Source organism: Pimephales promelas, chromosome 20 (assembly GCF_988280905.1).
Source record: "Pimephales promelas chromosome 20, fPimPro1.hap1.1, whole genome shotgun sequence".
Classification (NCBI taxonomy): domain Eukaryota; kingdom Metazoa; phylum Chordata; class Actinopteri; order Cypriniformes; family Leuciscidae; genus Pimephales; species Pimephales promelas.
Genome location: NC_142788.1, coordinates 21,606,821 through 21,626,251, shown reverse-complemented (window position 1 = coordinate 21,626,251; position 19,431 = coordinate 21,606,821). Strand labels below are relative to the sequence as shown.

Below are 19,431 nucleotides of genomic sequence, written 5' to 3'. Positions count from 1 at the left end.
AAGACTTTAGTCCAATGCATTTTAGCAAATGTCTAATGTTCTGTGTCTTATTTGTGTCCACAGATGGTAAATCAAAGTTTACTCTTTATGAGCCCTGTCATCATCAAACCAAAGTCCATATAGCGCAAACACGGAAGTCCATAGGTTACATTATTTTCAGAAAGTGAATGATTTAAATATGAAGTTAACTTCAAAGCTGTGATCTATTGCATGCATTCTTACATTTTTAATGCTGACCTTGTTGTAGGATTCGTCTAAAACTATTTGATGTATGAATGAAGTTTGATCTCTCAGTCCCGCAGGTAAGAGAACAGTGACCTGTTTGATTTTATAACTTGAAACCCTATTGGTGATATAAAAGAGAGAGACAAGAGAGATAATCAAAACCATAATTCAACCCCAAAATGGCAATTCTGTCATTATTTGCTAACTGTCATGAATTCCAAACCTGTGTGAATTCATTTCTTCGGTGGAATACCAACCAAAATATGCTCTTCTCATTCAGTGGAAATAAACGCAGACCAAGGAATGTCAAGTTCCAAAAAGAAGAAAGTTACAAAAAAGCAATTATAAAATAAGTAATCACGATTTATATGCTATGTCTTACATAAAAGCTTTGAATTTTCATTTATAGGTGAACTATTCCTTTAAATACTGTATAAGGTCCGCATGACATGCTTGTCAATTTATCATAAAGCACTTTTCATAATCATGTTATTGGCAAATCTGCTTTAATACACTAAAAAAAGGCTTTTTGATATTACTCAGTTTTTTAAGCCATGTCTTTAGAATTGATCGTAGTTTTAAACATTTTTAGTTGCACTTAATCAACTATGTTTTGTTATATCAGCTCAATTAGAGAGTAGATTTGATTTATTCAAGTCTGTCCTTTGGAGTATGGAAATTACATTCATGCTGTACATTTAAAAGTTACTGCCAGTCTTTGCCATACATCAAGATCATATTGAATTTATCGCTGATGAAAACGAGGCTGTGAGGGATAGACTTACCGTCTTTACAATGGCATGCACTGTGTAAAGGTCTTAGATCACATAATTCTCACAACTTCTAAACTTCTTTAATGGAGTTTTTGTCTATAGTGAAAGTTTTTTTCAGAAAGACATTTCGACAGCTGAACAATCTATTCTTTCTCTGAGCCTCGTTTTCTTTCCTGTCACAAATGAAGTATGGTGCTATCCTGACTAAGGTCTATTGTACATTGCTCACTGAGTAAAGCAACACTCATTATATTAATTCATGTAGCCCTTCAACTAATTCATATGTATGATGATAAAAAAACAAAAACAGAAACTCAAATATTGGACATTAAACATTAACAGGTATTTCCCTTTACTCAAAAACCCATAAATTAACAACATTTACTCTCCTGATCCAGCCATACAAAGCATCATGTGAACTAGTTTCAGTAAATTCAATGTATCCCCAACACAAATTAATTAGGTAAACATCAATTTGATATATTTAAGTGGATTGAACTATGAAATTAAGTTCAAATCAAATCATATTTTTTAGTGAATTTTTTCCCCTTAACATGTTGAAAATTACTTTTTCATGTTCCTGTTTGCAGCTAGAATGTCCTCATGGCTAAAAAGCTCCTGATCACATATGCCTTGTGGGCCATGGGTGGCCCACTTGGCCTTCATCACATTTACTTGGGCAGAGACAGCCATGCCCTTCTTTGGATACTGACCTTTGGTGGTTTTGGCATCGGCTGGGCAAGGGAGTTCTTCCGGATCCCATCGTATGTGGGTGAGGCCAACCATGAAGCAGAGAGAGAGCATGTTAGACATCCACGAGCCACTCCGCCACCACCAGTTGGCCTAATTCGGTTTGCCGGTCAAATTTGTGTTGGTATTTACTTTGGCTCGGTGGCTTTAATAAGCCTCAGTTCTCTTAGCTTCTTCTACTTCCTAGTGCTGCCATTGAGCATAGGTACTGGAGTGCATCTGGTGTCCTCTGTGGGCCAGCAGACCTCCGACCTTCAAAAGACCTTTATTACGTGCATCATCACGTCTTCCATCTTCTACGGCAGCAATCTCTCACCTCTGCCCATCAGCATAGCTGCAAGTGTTACCGCAGCACAGCACAGCACGTTCAAACCTCTGAGGAGCCACCCAGAGCCGCTGGGTGAGATGCACTATGTACACTTTGGTAACACTTTATATACAACAAGGTCTGATTTGTTATAGTTAAGGCATTTACTAACATTAACATTTCACCATACATTAAAATATTGTTTTTAATGGAATATTGCACTATAATTATTATAAATGATTTATCCGTACACATTATTTTCATTAAAATGCATGTTTTAAAAAAAAATTATTAGTAAATGTTGAGATTAACATGAGCTAGAACACTGTAGAATTATTGTTCATCGTCAGTTCATTTTAACTAATATATTTCACTAATGTTCAGAAATTAAACCTTATTGTATAGTGTTAGTCATACTGTATTTTATAAAGTAGTGGCCAAAAGTGATGTCTAGCCAGGAAAATGTACATATTCGCATTTTATTTAAATATTATTTATATATTTTTAAGATTTTGCAAGCATATTGCACAGTTCAACACATGCAAAAACAAAAGAGAACCAACAAAATATTAATAACTGATTATTTTGTATAGTCAATGTGTGCTTTTCTTTGTTCTGATGTGATTTTTGTTTTTCTATGCAATTTATTGCATAGTAAAATAATATCTGTAGCTCGCCCTTTTTTGCAGAATAATTATAAAGTAATTTCTCTGACAAAATTATTTTCCAAAAAAGGCAAACTATACAGCTACCAATTTGAGTGTTTTTTTGTTTTTCTCAAAACAAATAAAAAAATTTTGATGGTTCAACTTGTAGTGTCATTAAAAACAAATATCCCCTCCGGTCATTACTTTTGGGAAATATGTGTCAATCAGATCTTACATCATGTGCAATCCATGTGTTTAATTAACCCGGTTTGTGTCAATCTTCCCAAGGGCCTCGTCTGTATCGTCTAAGTTTAGGTGCGCTGGCTTTCTCCGCTCCACTGGGATACTGTGTTTTCCACAACACCACAGCCACATTGTACTACATATCGGACTGTGTAGCGGCCCTGCTTGATTTCTTCTGGTTCCTTCCATGGCTCAAAGGACTCCTGGAGTATTTTCTGCTGTTGCCATATCGTCTGTTATGTATCCTGACAGGAGGGGGTTTCTACGAAGAAAGCTGGAGGAAGATGCTGGAAATAATTCTTAATGAGTATACTAAAAAAGAAATGGAGGCGCTGAAGGTGAGTTCAGTACAGTTTTAAGTGGTCAACAGGGAATCTAACATTTATACTTTTCACTTTGTAGTGTTTTACATATAACCACAAGGTAATTGATGATGTTTTTGTCATTATAATGTTTTCTTACAATCAGATACTATCATTGCCAGAAGAAGCTTCTCTGGAAGAGGTCACTCGCAGCTACAGGGAACTGGCTAAAGTGTGGCATCCAGATCACAACCCTAATAAGCAATCAGAGGCACAACAGATGTTTATTCAGATCCAGGAGGCATATGAGATACTTCTCGACAGACACAAGACAAGAAAGAAAAAATAATCTTCTGAGGAAGAGGACTTTTACCCTTTAGAAGGCTCAGATTTAACTTTCACATGCCCAAGTTTCACGTGTAATAAACGTGAAACTATCTAAACAAATGAGTTTTTCACTTTTATTCAGAGAAATTCTCCTCCTAGGACAACTGAGGATTCTCTGCCATCTAGTGGTAACAGTATGAATGGAGTTGTTTTAAATACAGGGGTTTTCCACAGTGATTTGGCGACCCCTGAAGGGTATGTAGTGGTACTGCAGGCGGTCGAACAATTATTGTTTTTCAAACAATCGTTTTTGTAGAAAAAAATGTAAATATATTAAACAAAATGTATATACATTAATAGTTAATATACCATATTCAATTTCATTGTCACCCCACATTAAAATGCATTAAAATAAAATGAATGTAGGCTATATGACAAAGTATAGGCCTATTGTAAATAGTAGAGTCTTAGTATATGACTGTACATCAAATGTATTGTGCAATGTACATTAACATGGTACTATGTTACTACAGGCCAGGCTTCAAATGCAACACTCTAATACAGTAGGCCTATGTAAAATGGAGCTGGTCACTTTGCCACTTTGGAGTGGATATAAAACAGAATAAGAATAATGTAGGCCTCCTATAATAATAATAATAATAATAATAATAATAATAATAATCACAGTAATTATAATATTAATGGTTTTAAAATTTGGAATATCATAATGTATATATTTTTTTACATAAACACATTATTTTTCCTAATTCATAGAAAATTGATTTTCTAACACATCCAAGAAAACCCCCACAAACAGAAGGAATTAGGCTAAATTTCTTACATACAGGAAGTTTAATTAATGATAAATCTTAGTAAACACATAAGTCACTTTTACTGATACTAATACATGATACATCGAAATAACAACTACATCAACACTAACAAAAATAATTATGATAATAAAAAAAAAATGTTGGTTTTAGTAGCTTTTTGCAGGATTTTGTTTTTCTAACCTGTAGCAAGAGGATCGATGCATTCGATAATCCCTCCCAATCATGGATTTGAGAGGCAGTTTTTCGGTTATAGGTTATTCGGGCCTGTATCCCGGCATGGGCCCGGAAGTTGTTTGGGGTTTCAGGTAAAAGATCCCGGAGATGCTGCCTTCGCTAGAGAAAACAAACGGCGCTTCTGCTGTATAAATATTACAATCACAGTCGATCGTCAGGTAAGAAAAAATACTCACGGTGCAAAATCAATGGCAGTTATTCAAGGGAAGTGACATTAGGCCAGGTAACTACGCTTGGATTGGGAGGGTTTACACGGCTAGACTCATCTGTCGAGTGCTGGGTGCCATAGCAACGCCAGCGGGCTCTCAGGAAACAGAATTCCGCTTTAGTTTGTCACGTCTAAAGATCGACTGTACTTCACGACCGGAGGCTGCCGATCGGATTGCTTTGTCAGCAACACTTGTTCTTTCGTTTGTGAGTTAGTTTAGTGACGTCTTTGACTTAATGTGAGCTGTCACGCCTCGTTAGCTGGTTAGCAGCGGTGGCTAGCTAGTGTTGCTCCAGACAGGCAGGATTGACATGATTCTGCGTGCTGTCAGTCCTCCTCTACAGCACGATGGTGTATGTAAAGTTACTAAACATACGAGAGCTCGTGTTCGCGTCGTCAGGCGTTGTTTTCTGGTGTGACTGCAGACTGGCAGGGCTGTTTCGATTATTGCGTTAATTAGACTCATTGACAGCTCTGTGAATTCATGAGATCTGCCTGTTGCAGCTGTGAATGCTTTCTGTCTCATACGACACAATGATGAGGTCTTAATTTTCTGAGGGCCTTTTTGTTATTATATCATGCAGTATTATGTATGCCATAAATCTGATATAAAATAATAACACGACTTAGTCCATATTTATTATTGTTGTTATTCATGGTTTGAAAGAACTGAAAAGAAATCAGTTTGTCATATCATAGGATAATTGCATCAGCCTGCACCTGCTTATGACATTGGAATGTGTTTAAATTTTTTTTTGATTATTATTAATCTGTGATCAATTTTGAGCCATATTATTAACCATGAAAAATTCACAAATGATAAAATTATGATACCATAGGTCAGAAGTCATTCAGGAGTTTTTAATCCGGTTCCATCGTGTATTATAATGCTTAAACAAAATATTTTCAATTTAAATATTCGTGGATTAAAATTAGTCAACGTTTCAAATTCATTAAACAAATTAATTTATTCTCATTTATGTTATGTTGATTAGGAAAGGTTGCAACGGTTGTTTTTGTTGTCGTTTGTGATTTTTATTCGTCTTTAGCCCTAATATTTCCTATCATCTAGATTCTAGAACTATATGTGTGAGGGGGTAAACCTTAAACAATATCAAAGATTTTGGGGATAATTTGATTTTATAGATGTCCAGAAAACATGCTGAAAGGATGTAACTGGTTTTTCATTTGCTATTCAGATGTGACAACAGATGAGTCAAGTAGTTATTTGTATAAAAATGAATGATTTAATTTTAATACGTGTTGCATTTAAACCCTGTTTCCAATACCAAAATGATAATATGTGGAAATTTCTGAGTAATAGCAAATCATAACAACCCCTGCATTTGGCTTAGTTTCATCATTGCTTTAGATGTCAGCCTGTGTTCTGATAGGTCACAACAAGATAAAGGGAGGGCAGTTTCTTGCACACTGCGCTCTTCATTTAAGACCAGAATTCTATAGAATGGACACTCAATTCAGCTGTGGAGTTAGAAATGAGATCTTGACCAGTGTGTATATCAATTATTCAGCTACTTAAACCGTGCAACCACACAGGAAAGGGAGAAATAACAAACTGCAAGTGAACTAGCCAGTTTCTTTTTTCAGATGAGCCAAATATATATATGATTTAATGTTTTTTTTTTTTTTTGATTGCACTGTATTATTGTAAAATGTTCCAATGCATATCTTTAAGAAACTTGAAGATTGGTTTGGTTAGTTTTATGCTTTGTAAAACAAATATTTTTGTATGATTTTTTTGGTACAGGCAGCTGCTGTGATGATGAATGCTGACGATTGCAATGGCCGTTCGTACATGTCAGGTCAGGTATCTTTTCAAGTTCAAATTCTTTTGTTATTTTCATAGATATGAATGTAGCTAAATATAGTGGGTTCCAACTGTCAGTGACCACACTGAGATCTGGAACATTTATTATATATATCCAGATCCACTGCTGTGATCCCCATGAAAGAATCCAGTATATCTTAAACATATTTTATTGAATTGTGCTGGTTTAAATTCTCTTAGGAAAATTACTCAACAAACTCTTTTGAAGATATTTTTGACAGGATGAACTCCAAAGTTTTTATCCAAATCAAATAAAAAAAACAACTTAATTAGGTCATTTTTAATTTAATTTTATTTTTCTGTATTTTTTTATTATTATATTTTAAACGCATTGAATAAAAAAATCCTGAGACTTTCTATTAAAAAAAAAGAAATTCCAATGAAACTTTCACTCAAATTGTTCTGCCAATAATATAATTTCTAGTGGCATGAAATAAGAAAAAAAAAGCCCCATTGTGCTTGTACATGTTTTCAGGTAGTGGAGATTCTTCAACAGAGCGGGAGTTTTTTGCAGGGCTGAGAGGTCCCACCGTGAGCACACCAAACAGTCAACAGTCCTCACCCAGCCGCTCACTCAGTGGTCAGTGTCTGTCCATTTTAACATCTTAGTTTGTTCTGCTTTAGGTAAAAGCATCTGCCAAGTGAATAAATGTATACCTTTATCTCTATGCCCAGCTAACTCCATCAAGGTGGAGCTCTACAGTGACGAGGAGGCAGGTGGTGCTCCACTGGCGGAAAGGAGAGTCGGGGAGAAGAATGAAGGATGGAAAGATGAAAAGGGCGAGTTGGCCGAAGATGGTGGAGTGGAGATGGTCGGAGGAACCCGAGGGAGCGGCGGTGGAGAGATGGCCAGCTCTGAGCCTGCATCCCCCGGTCCCATTCGGCTGCCCAATGGGAAACTTAAATGTGATATATGTGGGATGATCTGCATTGGACCCAATGTCCTAATGGTGCACAAACGCAGCCATACAGGTAAGTGCTTCTTCACTGACCCTTGACAAAAAAAGACCAAATATATTTAAATAATGTCAGTTTGAAGATATGTGCTGCTGTTTTTTTGCGCCGGTGGGAAAACTGGTAGTCTTGGTCTCGGTAGGTGAGCGGCCATTCCAATGTAACCAGTGTGGGGCCTCCTTCACTCAGAAGGGCAACTTGCTGCGTCATATCAAGCTTCACTCTGGCGAAAAGCCCTTCAAATGTCCCTTTTGTAACTACGCCTGTCGCCGCCGTGACGCCCTGACAGGACACCTCCGCACCCACTCCGGTGAGCCTTTGTGGTTTGAGAGAGGCCATTTGCGAGAAATAAAGGCAAGGAAGGAGAGAGAACTTTGTGGCTGGAAAATAAATGGATGGAAAAGTGTGTGGGATGGAAAAAAAGCCATTTTGATTTGCCACAAAGCATAAATGAATAGTCAAGGTCACGTAACCTACTTCTTTTTTTAATGTAAGTGGTGATTATTTTTGCTGCCTAGAACTTCCTTTTAAACCTGTCGCTCTACAAGAGCTTATGCAAGCGGACTAATAAGTGTGAATAAGACATCATTGATCGGATATATAATCAAGTTTTTTAGTCAAACGAAATGCAGCGGTCTAGTGTGACATTTAGAGTATTATGAAAACAGGAAATCCTGCTCGTGTTTTTGAATGATGAAGAGCATTTACCTGTAGTGCCTAAGGTCCTTTGAATGAGAATGCAGATATTCAGAGAAATGAATTGATAGAATAATGAATTTCTCTGAAATGACGCACATCTCTAAAGCTAAATGGACAGATGTGGTCTGTAGTTTTTTCCTCTTCTGTTAACGTCATAGACGAGCAGCGTCATTTCGTTTTTGGGAAATTGTGACAAGGGAAATTCTGTGGTCTGACGAATCCTGTACCAGTAATTAGAGTATTCTAATGTAATTATATTGGAAATATTGCTATATTATAAATCACAATATATTAATATTTATGATATATAATATAAACTGCCTGGCCATAAAAGGATGCTGTTTAGATTTAAATAGGCAAGTACGTCTAATCATGATTGCAGTGATTATGTTTCCACCATGTTATATATTTGTCAACAGTTCTTCTGACCCTAATTGATGGAGTAGCTTTTCATTTCTTAAACAACCATGTAGGAAGACACATCATGGCCATATTCCAAGATGATAAAGTGACAAGATGTATCAGGCTCAAATTGTGAAAGAATGTTTGGGAGGGAGCATGAAGAATCATTTTCACACATGAATTGGCACCTCTGAGTCCAGAACTTAAATTTATTTGAAGACTTTGGGATGTGCTGGAGTAGACTACAGAGTGCTGGACACTCTTGCTTTGTCAATACACAATCTTTACCGAAAATATATCCATCTCTTAAATGCTGTGGTGTTATTTCCATCAATTAGGGTTAAAATAACTGTTGCCAAACATATAACATTGATCACGGCAATAATGATCCAATTATTGACTTTTAAGCAACTATATTTTTGGGCCAAGTAGTGTATTATTTAATAACTTTACAGGATAACACCTTAAATTAACCACAGCATCAATACTGTGTTAGTGATGTATGTTTACATAACACATAAGCTGTGTGAAATGCATTCATATTCTCCCTCCACGTTATTTCAGTGTCCTCCCCTACAGTAGGGAAGCCCTACAAGTGCAGTTACTGTGGCCGCAGCTACAAGCAGCAGAGCACCCTGGAGGAGCACCGTGAGCGCTGCCACAGCTACCTACAGAGTCTGGATCACCAGCCTGCTCATAACACCCAGCCTGCGCACGGTATTGCCATATTTACTTAAACAAATGCTTGGGAATTCAAAACTAGCAGTACTTTGGGTATCAAGTTGACACTAAAATAGATAATTTCGGTGTTTCTGCAGTACTAACTTAATTCATCCGCATTCTGCCTGACATGCGGCTGCTTTTGAAAGCTCACTGGTGTTGTTATGTGCATGCTCTGTGAAGATCACAGCTGGTGATGTAGCTGCACACTTGAACGGTCCAAAGCACTTCTTGATTCAAATATATGCCTTAGAGAGGTATTATTGTAAACACAGAGAATCTAAACAGGTGGTTATGTGTAAAAATATTACTGTGCTGTAGGCCTTGCAGTATGAGTTAAAATGTAACCTAATATAACTGCCGCAGTCTCTTATGTTGTTAATATGCTGTATTTTATTCTTAATTGAAATAACCTGCTGCTCAGTCAAACTCTGAGAGTATTGAACTAATAATCATATATTTAAGATATATCTTTATAAAATATATATCTAGTATAAAATACTTTCAGTTATTTATTTTACATTAGGCTACTTTTTAAACTCTTATTAATAGAAGTGTACACTGCCGTTCAAAAGTTTGCCGTAGGTACAGTTTTTAATTTTTTTTTACAGCAAATCATTTTTACTCAGAAAAGACATTAAATTTATTGAAAGTGACAGTAAAGACATTTTTTATATTGTTACACAATTTCAAATAAATACTGCTCTCTTATTCATCAAAAATCCTGCAAATAATAATACACTGAAGACTGAATTAATGACCATCACAGGATTAAATTGTATATTAAAATTGAACCGTTATTTTACATTTTAATAGTATTTACTATATTTTTTATCAAATAAATGCTTTTTCTTTCAAAAACTGACCACAAAGCTTTCAAATGATAATTAATATAGTTTCAATACCATATTAAATGCTGTGGTTTCAAAATTGGTATGATATAGTCAAACACACACCATTCTATTATAATCATACTTCTGCGTGTGGATTATTTCAGGTGAAGAGTCCCATAATGTGGAGATGATGTCTGAACCACTGATCCAGTCCTCCTCAGAAAAGATGACCTTCATTGATCGGCTGGCCAATAGCATCACTAAGAGGAAGAGATCTACACCCCAGAAGTTTCTGGGTAGGTCCATTTCTTTGAATACCTATGCAGAACAGTGATAGCTGAGTTGTGAGCTGTGTGAACTCTATGCAGCGAGAAAGACTGGAGATTTTTCTAAAGTGATAAACATGCAAATTTGTAAGGTTCGTAAAAATTGAATCAGTCTGTTTAATGATTGGTTGTCAATATGACAACTTGTTGTTCAAGATATATACTAAAGGATTATTAGGAACACCATAATAATACTGTGTTTGACCCCCTTTCACCTTCAGAACTGCCTTAATTCTACGTGGCATTGATTCAACAAGGTGCTGAAAGCATTCTTTACAAATGTTTGCACATATTGATAGGATAGCATCTTGCAGTTGATGGAGATTTGTGGGATGCACATCCAGGACACGAAGCTCCCGTTCCACCACATGCCAAAGATGCTCTATTGGGTTGAGATCTGGTGACTGTGGGGGCCATTTTAGTACAGTGAACTTATTGTCATGTTCAAGAAACCAATTTGAAATGATTCGAGCTTTGTGACTTGGTGTATTATCCTGCTGGGAGTAGCCATCAGAGTCGAATCAGAATCAGTCGGCCCATTCTCCTGACCTCTAGCATCAACAAGGCATTTTCACCCACAGGACTGCCGCATACTGGATGTTTTTCCCTTTTCACACCATTCTTTGTAAACCCTAGAAATGGGTGTGTGTGAAAATCCCAGTAACTGAGCAGATTGTGATATACTCAGACCGGCCCGTCTGGCACCAACAACCATGCCACGCTCAAAATTGCTTAAATCGCCTTTCTTTCCATTCAGTTTGGAGTTCAGGAGATTGTCTTAATCAGGACCACAACCCGTAATGCATTGAAGCAACTGCCATGAGATTGGTGGATTAGATAATTGTATTAATGAGAAATTGAACAGGTTTTCCTAATAATCCTTCAGGTGAGTGTATAACTTATTATTCAAAAGTTTGGGGTCTGTACGTTTTCTTACAAACGTTTTTGAAAAAAGATGTTTTTTTTTAAAAAAAGATCGAAAAGTTACATGTTTTCTATTTTAAAATAGCTAAATAGGCGAAGCTGAATTTTCAGCATCATTACTCCAGTCTTCAGTATCACATGATCCTTCAGAAATCTTCTAATATGCTGATTTGGTGCTCAAGAAACCATTATAATTATTATTTTCAATGTTGAAAACAATTGAGTTTCTTTTTTTGTGGAATCTGTGATCCTTTTTTTAAAAGTCAGGATTCGCTGATGAACAAGGAAGTTCAAAATAACAGCATTTATTTGAAATAGAAGTCTCTTGTAACATTATAAATGTCTTGACCGTCACTTTTGATCAATGCAATGTTTAAACCTATTCCTTTATTTTAAAAGGACCAAACCTTTGAAAGGTAGTGTATGTTTTATTACTTTTTAAAATATTATATTTTAAATAATTCAAAAAATATTCTCAATTTGCAATTTGTTGAGTCTCAGAGTTTTGTTGCAATAAATTAGATTTAGAAATAGTATAGTAACAACAGTATTGGTTCTTGCGTAGATGCAAAAACAGAATAATCTAGTGATTACTAAAGATCAATGATTATGATGCTTCCTGGCTTTCTAGGTGAAAAGCACATGCGACTGAATATATCCGAAGCACCTTATGAACTCGACCCCCATCCTGATAAAGAAGGGGACATGTTGCTGTCGCACCCCGAGGGTGACCCCGCTGCTTTAGCAGGCATGGGAGGGCGTTTCCTGCGGGGGCCGAGAGGAGGCAGCAACGATGTGGATCCTTCCCGGTCGCTGCGGATGCCCCCCCACTCCACCTGCATCTCAGAGTTCACCCCAGTCATCAGCTCCGTCTACCCTCATATAACCTCTCTAGGGCAGCGTCTAAACTGTGCAGGGGGCATCTCCATGGGCCTGGCCGGGAGGGAGGCCGGCGAGGGTCATGAAGATGCTCCTTCCACCCGCAGCCACGCCGCCTCACCGAGCAACGGTTACCAAGATTCGACAGACACTGAGAGCATGGCGGAGGAGCAGTGCGTCATCACCTCGGTGCCACCAGGAAACTTGAACCACCGTGGGCGCGAGCGGCACAGTCCTAGTCACGCCAAAGAAACGGACATGGAGGGGGACAGGGAGAAAGGGATCCCTGGGGGTTTACCCACCAAGGCAAGCCCACGCTCGCCGCTGACGAGGGAAGCCATGCAGGTGACGGACGGGGAAGGGCGGCCGGTGCGCTCCTTCCGCTGTGAGCATTGTCGCATTTTCTTCCTGGACCATGTCATGTTTACCATCCACATGGGCTGCCACGGCTTCCGCCAGCCCTTCGAGTGCAACATCTGCGGCCACCGCAGCCAGGACCGCTACGAGTTCTCCTCGCACATTGTCCGCGGGGAGCACCAGGTGGGCTGAGGTGGGCGGAGGTCAAGACTGGGGGGAGATGTACAGAGCGTTGTATGCTGCTTTGAGATGGCGTCATGGCGTCTAGTTCGGTCTGCACCAGATCGGGGCACATTAGCACTTGCTTTTATAATTGGCGGACATCAGATTTTACATCGAAGGCTAATCGCTTAGGTACGAGCATAAAACGTGCAATTGCATCCCGCGACAAGTCATATCCTCCGATTGCAAGTCATTCATCGCCAGAAGCAGCTGTTTTGCTTTAGAAGTGCCTTACTTCGGTGGGGTTTATTTTTTATCAGTTGGGAAGAGATTCGAGATGTGAGATTAGGTCTATACCCATCTGCTTGGTGGCGTTTACATAGAGTCTGCCTCTTGAAGAGAGAAAGACATGGAATTGCTTAGACGTCCAAAGTCTGGACTGGTTTATCCAGAGTGGTTTTCCAAAGTTTCTGAGCCTGTTAAACAAGAAATCTATGCCTAAGAGGATTCACACTAACTTTGTGCTCTTTTAGGATACCTCGGTGGGACTGTTGAAATTAGGCGACTCAGGGAGGACACTGCTGACAGAGAGGGAATGGAGAGCAAGCAGCGTGAATTGCAAAATTGAGGCTGGAGTAATGGTATGTTAGCCATATAAGGAGCACAGACACATATTGCCTTAATCGTTGCTTTATATGAACCCTGTACGAGTTAGTTTTAGAATTGCACATGGTTTTTAATGCTGGACCATTCCGTTGGTACAATGCAGCCTGAATTCGGGTAACTTTGAAACAAAGATGATACGTCACTCTTGGGTCATATAGGATTGGGGTTAGCCTAAGGCTCGGATAATTTTATTGCTTTCTAAAATGTATGTTAATGTTTTATTTTAGAAAGGAAATGAACTTGAAACATTTGCCTTAGTTTTTGAGTCCACAACCTCTGTCCGGAAGGAAAAAAAAAAAAGTTGGTTTCCTTGTGCCTCAGATCTTGATTGTCGTTTCAACTTTATCTCAACCTCACTTAAGTGGCGATAAAGATTTTGCCTATCAAATCTATTGAGGTTTTTTAAAATAGTTTTTGTAGTACGAAGTCCCCGCCATCCATCCTCTGCCATGCTGCGAACACATTGAGCCACATTATGTTTTTTAGATGCGAAAAAGAAGCCTTAATATTCTGGTGCAGACCAAACACAGACCTATGTTGCATTCCGTGAATTTGATGACTTGTGAAGGGGGAGGGTTGTTACCTCAAAAGGAGGATTGCACTTTTTCTAATTCTGCTTAAATGTGAGTGTTTTTGCTGGGGCTGTTGGGAGGGTTTCGGAGAGACGGGGCGGCACCGGGCGGGAGGGGGATTTTATTCAAAGGCTTTAGGGGAGCAGACACAGTAATGATTGGTAACTGAGCTTTGAAACATATTCTTTTGTTTTCTGAAATTGCTCTATTGCACTGATTTCTGATAAAAAATGCTATTTAGAGAAAACAAGAAACAATTTGATACGAGAACACATTGGTTATAAAGACCAGATGAACAGTGTGGTGTTTTTAAAAACAATTCTATAAAGGCTATTTTCCTAATCATAAAAGGGTTCACGGTCATTTAAGGATTCAGAGCTGAACATTTTCTCCTTGTGTTGTAAAATTTGGTGCTTGGATGTTTGTGTGACTTCTGCCCTTGATATTGGACTTGTATCCTGTACGCTTGTCCTGTGTGGTCATGTCCCTTATGAGTTCACGCATACGGTACTCTCGATCCCCACCGAGTACAAACTGCTGCTTGAATTTGAAGGAAAGGACTGAAATATTGTTGTAGAGTTACGTACCGTCCTGCCAAGATATATTGTGGCCTGTTTTATCAGCGGATCTCACTTGCACAAACTGAAACGAAAGTAAAGCACCAATGAGAGAATTTTGGAGAACCTCAAAGAGTTGTTTTGTTTGATTGCTTGTACATCTTTATGTGACGTGGGCTGTGGTTAAGGGTACTTGGATGTTGTCGCATGTGTTTGTCACTTGACCTTGGAGGTGGTCAGCTGTTTCCAAAACTTGCTTATGTGTAATCCACTGACCCTACATCTTTTCAGTTACTTTTACAACATTTGTAGGCCTCTTAATACGTATGCTTGGATTCACTCCAGTGCAAGCCTACAGAGTACAGTATGAATGGATCGAAGAAGTGAAAGCCAGTATTTACAAAGGTGCACCCTTCATAGACTTTAATATTTTTGTTTTTCTGCTGGCATAAATTTATTTACTTGAAATTATGGCAAAAACCATATATGACACTTAATGCACTTATCGGTCAAAAAGAAATTATGTAATGAATTCTACCGTGTGTGAATGAGAGAGTTTGCATGTGTACTCGTTTGTTTGCTGGGGTTCTGCAACTGTTCTGCTTGTGAAATACTAGCTGCAATTTTCCCTATTTCCTCTAAACCAAACCAGGCTCTTTTCTGCACCATTTCATATTTCTTATCCCCAAGGTGTGAACTCAATATTTTTAAATGAACTGTGAAGCAACCATATTGAGCAGCAACTGAGAAAGAGAGACCTAGCATTTTGGGGAGGCAGGGATCAAACTCTCGGTCATTCTTGGGCTTTATCCCTGGGTTTAATGTTTTTAAATATTTTGTGAGAAAAAAAAATGTATATGACAAAGAAAAACTCTTTACCTCAAATTTGTTAAAATATAAAAAACTGCCTCATGTTCTATAAAAAGGTGTGTTGGTTTCAAGAGGTATTGTTTATTTGATCTTGTTTTTAAAGAGTGTAACCCAACTTTAAGTTGAAGTAATTTTTCATGTCCAATAAAGTAATATTTGTTGTAACTTCTGTCTGCTTACAACTCTAAACACTTGTTCTCTAGTTTCCCTAATTCATGTCGTCTTGATCAAGTCAACAAATAATAGGTCTATGAATCGTTTCCCTACAGGTTCAATATGTGGTCAAGGTGGACATCTATAGTGACTGCTCACCATCTTTAACTGCATTTTTTTTTTATATTTTTGTAGTGCAGTATGACAGATGAGTTTGAAAAAACAAATATTCTATGTTCTCTAAATTATTAAGAACAATTTTTTAAGTATAGCATGTAATATAAATGATTTAAAGCATTTTTTCTCAATTCAGCTTACTTGTGCAGTATTAATATTTTGAATTACATTTATATCTTTAGTTTTCACAATTTTTTTTATTAATATTCAGTTTTTACTTATTTGTATTTTTTACTTTTAGGAATTGTATCGGTTTAGATTTATTAGTTCATTTTTTTTTTACGATAATGCAGTTTCATTTATTTTGTAAAAATATTGTAAGACTTTTCTTACATTGAGCAACATATTTTACAGCATTTATTAATCTATTTAAAATACAATTTTTCATGATAGTTCACAGAACATTCATTAATGTTAACAGATACATTTGATTTTAAATTGGTTAGTAAATGTTAAAATTATCATTTTAGATTAATAAATCCTGTAGAAGTATTGTTAACTAATGAACCAAGGTTTTCCTATTGACAATGTTTTGTTTTTCACCATTTTTGCCTTAAATGTAAAAACAAGGTCTATTTAAAATGACTAACATCAAGCAGATTTATTTCCCCCCAAATGACCTCTCAGAATACAACCTCAAGAAAAACCTACTTGTACACAGAGGACAAAAACATTTACCATTTTTGATTAAACAAAGACAAGAGAGCATTTTAGGTTTAGTCATCTTTATTTCTTTACAGAAACATGTATCCTATATCTCCAGATCACATTGGTTTTGGAGGGGGACGTGGAGGACCACCCTGAAAGAGAGAAAAATCAGAAAACTTACTGTATTTATCAGCATTATTGACAAAATAGTCAAAGCAACAAATAAATATTTATGCATGTAATAGCTATTAAGCACAATTAGTATGCCTATGCCCTAATTTAAAATAGATATGGATGCATCACTTACAGCGGGCCTGAAGCGTGGAGGAGGGGTACGGTCCTTCCTGGCCTCACGAGAACGGTTCCTCACCACTTTGCTGTGGATGGCACAGCTGACACAGTAGTGCAGCTTCACATACAGTTTGGGCAAAACGTAGGCTGTAGAAGGACAAAAACAAGTTTGATAAATGTTTTAACAAGTCTGTTAGTTCACCTCCCTAAGAAGCCCAGTATCTTACTCACAGTCAAACACACTGGCTTCAGAGATGTCCCTTACAGCCGCAGCCTCCACAATATTTCTGATGACAAACTTCTTGATGGCTTTGTCTTTGGGCACACACCGGGCACAGTTTGTGCAGCGGATGGGCTGGACATGCCCACGTCCCTTCTTAGCACGACCGTTATTCCTCCTCTTCTTAGTCTAGGAGATGAAGAAATAAAAGTTAATACTGGTTTGCAAATGACAACCTTGAAATCATAATCTGTTAATGCACATTTACAAAACATTTAGTTTTATTAGTTAAAATGTAATTGGTGGGTTTGCACTTGATACTGTATATACAATTTAACAATTCTGATGGGTTTTGTAATGTGTATCTGATTTTTATAACGTCTGTACACCTAAAGTGCAACCAGGCACAGTAACATTTAAATAAAATAGACTTTGCTGTAATTTGTGGAGGAGAATAGATAAATCAATCCAAACTAAGATGCCAAGAAACAGTATTAAGGAATTTCTTAAAACACAAATAGCTATTAACGGGGGTAACGTTAGATAAAAGGCTGTAATGCGTGTTTAGTGGACATGCGTGATACTTCAGGCGTAGTATAGTTAATGAGTTATTATGGTCAAAAGCTATGGAAAAACTGAGTGGTGTTTGGTTGTATATGGAGAGATATTACTCCGAAATGTGAAACGAATGAGAAAACGCACTTGTCGTAAAAATAAATGGATAAAAGACGGTGCTGTGTCTGAACGATTGGTAAACTCACCATCTTGATTTGGAGAAGCGTGAGAAAGGACCGGAAATACTATTACGTCATTTATATAGTGCGCGCAGCAGCCGGACGTCTTTGGGTAATATAATAAAAGTCATTGTTAATTTTAAAATAGTTTAACATTGTTTTCTTTATTATTTAAGTACACAAAAACTTAAGTAGACAAATGATTGAAAAAATTGAGTGCCTTACCCTGTGTTTTCAGAAATGTTATGTAGTATATTTTACCCATGATATTTGCAGATATCTAACGTTACGTATAAAGACAGACGGACTTCAACGTAAATTGGTGCGATTTTGTGGTTTACAGCCGCAAAATAACCGGACTGAAAGAACAATACAGAGTTGATTTATTATCTTTTTGGTAAGTCCAAACAATGCAAAGTAGAAATTTATGTGCATGCGATTGTGGCCCATTAAGACTGCCACTAGATGTCAGTAAAGGCTTTGTTAAAGCTCAGAGAACCAAGTCTCAACTTAAAGGGATAGTTCACCTAAAAATGAAAATTCTATCATCGTTTAAATGTCTTTTGTCAATGCTCAGAATGAGCCCGTGCAGATAAACCTCTTAATAGCTAAACTAGTAGACAATCACCGAAAATTGAGAGATACCAAATGTAGACGTTTAAGAATCAGTGTTTGAAACACTTTTATTGATTGACCTCTAATATAAATGGACTGGTCCTTCTCAGTGTCTGTCATCATTGCCCAGTTCACAGTGGATTTCTATATGAACACGTTAGCTGTCTAAAATGCCAGTCATCGAAAATCAAACCACACCTCTGTACCAGTGTTGTCATTTTTAGGTGGATTTCTGAGATTATGGACAATGATTGACATTTGGCTGATGCCCTCTGGTTTGCCTCTGGAAGTGATTACAGAGTTGGGTTGTGGAGTGGAGCTCTGGTGGTAAGGGTGGGGGGAAAGAGGGAGGTGTTCTTATGCAAGCAGCCCTCAGCATGCATGTGCAGTCTGGAAGAGTGAATGTGTACTTTCTGCATTTGACTGTCCCTCGTGTCACTGCACTTTAGGGAGCTGTCGCCAAGTCTTTTTTACAAGGTCGCTGATGGGGATTGAAAGTATAAAACCAGGGCCCACCTAAGCAAAGGTGCATTTAATCAAATATACTCCCTCTCATTTTACTTTGACCATGTAATATGCCATTTAAGATATTCATTTCGGTGCTGGGACTTGAGGGAAAGTTTGCTGTGGCTATAATATTTGCATTGGTAAATTGAATTTGAGAATGGAAAGTGCATGTCAGTGTGTGTGTGCAGAAGCTGAATAGTGTTCATGAGACAGAGAAAAATGGAGAGATGGTGACACAGGAATGTGTCAGTGTTCGTGTAACCACTATGCCTTTAAACTGCAGCAATTAAACATTCCTCCATTCATTTGTCAGAGCTGAACACTTGCCCACTGTTGCTGTAAAAACATAGGCAATAATTAAATCCAAAAACCCAATACTTTTCCCTTTGTCTTAAACAACATTTTTCTTCCAGTGTATTGCATTTCGACAATGTATACCATTCATATCTTTTCTTTTTTTTTTACCA

The 19,431-nt window shown here is 37.6% G+C and overlaps 3 protein-coding genes across 6 annotated transcripts; 2 read left to right on the top strand and 1 right to left on the bottom strand.

The window, feature by feature from the left end:
- The first annotated feature begins 127 nt into the window (after positions 1-127).
- On the top strand, positions 128-4,013 carry dnajc22 (DnaJ heat shock protein family (Hsp40) member C22). The gene is made up of 4 exons (XM_039651466.2): positions 128-302; positions 1,589-2,148; positions 2,991-3,283; positions 3,414-4,013. Exons 2-4 carry the CDS (start codon positions 1,602-1,604, stop codon positions 3,594-3,596), a joined length of 1,023 nt encoding a protein of 340 aa, XP_039507400.2. The 5' UTR covers positions 128-302; positions 1,589-1,601; the 3' UTR covers positions 3,597-4,013.
- A 588-nt stretch (positions 4,014-4,601) lies between these two features.
- Positions 4,602-15,784, top strand: ikzf4 (IKAROS family zinc finger 4). 4 transcript variants are annotated; one of them, XM_039652680.2, is made up of 8 exons: positions 4,602-4,799; positions 6,618-6,672; positions 7,174-7,278; positions 7,374-7,670; positions 7,795-7,962; positions 9,318-9,470; positions 10,471-10,602; positions 12,188-15,784. In XM_039652680.2, the coding sequence occupies exons 1-8, from the start codon at positions 4,605-4,607 to the stop codon at positions 12,982-12,984; spliced, it is 1,902 nt and encodes a 633-aa protein (XP_039508614.2). In that variant the 5' UTR covers positions 4,602-4,604; the 3' UTR covers positions 12,985-15,784. The 4 variants fall into 4 exon arrangements, with proteins under 4 accessions (XP_039508614.2, XP_039508613.2, XP_039508618.2 ...); XM_039652679.2 differs by having other exon boundaries at positions 7,780-7,962; XM_039652684.2 differs by lacking the exon at positions 4,602-4,799 and adding an exon at positions 4,917-5,055 and having other exon boundaries at positions 7,780-7,962.
- Positions 15,785-16,657: 873 nt separating this feature from the next.
- Positions 16,658-17,949, bottom strand: rps26 (ribosomal protein S26). The gene is made up of 4 exons (XM_039651494.2): positions 17,870-17,949; positions 17,120-17,297; positions 16,905-17,035; positions 16,658-16,749 (listed from the first exon to the last, which is right to left on the bottom strand). The coding sequence occupies exons 1-4, from the start codon at positions 17,870-17,872 to the stop codon at positions 16,714-16,716; spliced, it is 348 nt and encodes a 115-aa protein (XP_039507428.1). The 5' UTR covers positions 17,873-17,949; the 3' UTR covers positions 16,658-16,713.
- Between the last annotated feature and the right edge of the window lie 1,482 nt (positions 17,950-19,431).

Excerpts from the sequence above, each read along its gene's own strand:
- dnajc22 (XM_039651466.2), top strand. The coding sequence starts at position 1,602 with ATGGCTAAAAAGCTCCTGATCACATATGCCTTGTGGGCCATGGGTGGC. Across the intron at positions 2,149-2,990 it reads GAGCCACCCAGAGCCGCTGG|GGCCTCGTCTGTATCGTCTA; the intron begins GTGAGATGCACT and ends AATCTTCCCAAG. Across the intron at positions 3,284-3,413 it reads AAGAAATGGAGGCGCTGAAG|ATACTATCATTGCCAGAAGA; the intron begins GTGAGTTCAGTA and ends TCTTACAATCAG.
- ikzf4 (XM_039652679.2), top strand. The coding sequence starts at position 4,605 with ATGCATTCGATAATCCCTCCCAATCATGGATTTGAGAGGCAGTTTTTC. Across the intron at positions 4,800-6,617 it reads CAATCACAGTCGATCGTCAG|GCAGCTGCTGTGATGATGAA; the intron begins GTAAGAAAAAAT and ends TTTTTGGTACAG. Across the intron at positions 7,671-7,779 it reads GCACAAACGCAGCCATACAG|TCTTGGTCTCGGTAGGTGAG; the intron begins GTAAGTGCTTCT and ends GAAAACTGGTAG.
- rps26 (XM_039651494.2), bottom strand. Across the intron at positions 17,036-17,119 it reads TGAAGCCAGTGTGTTTGACT|CCTACGTTTTGCCCAAACTG; the intron begins GTGAGTAAGATA and ends GTCCTTCTACAG. Across the intron at positions 16,750-16,904 it reads CTCCACGCTTCAGGCCCGCT|GGTGGTCCTCCACGTCCCCC; the intron begins GTAAGTGATGCA and ends TCTCTCTTTCAG.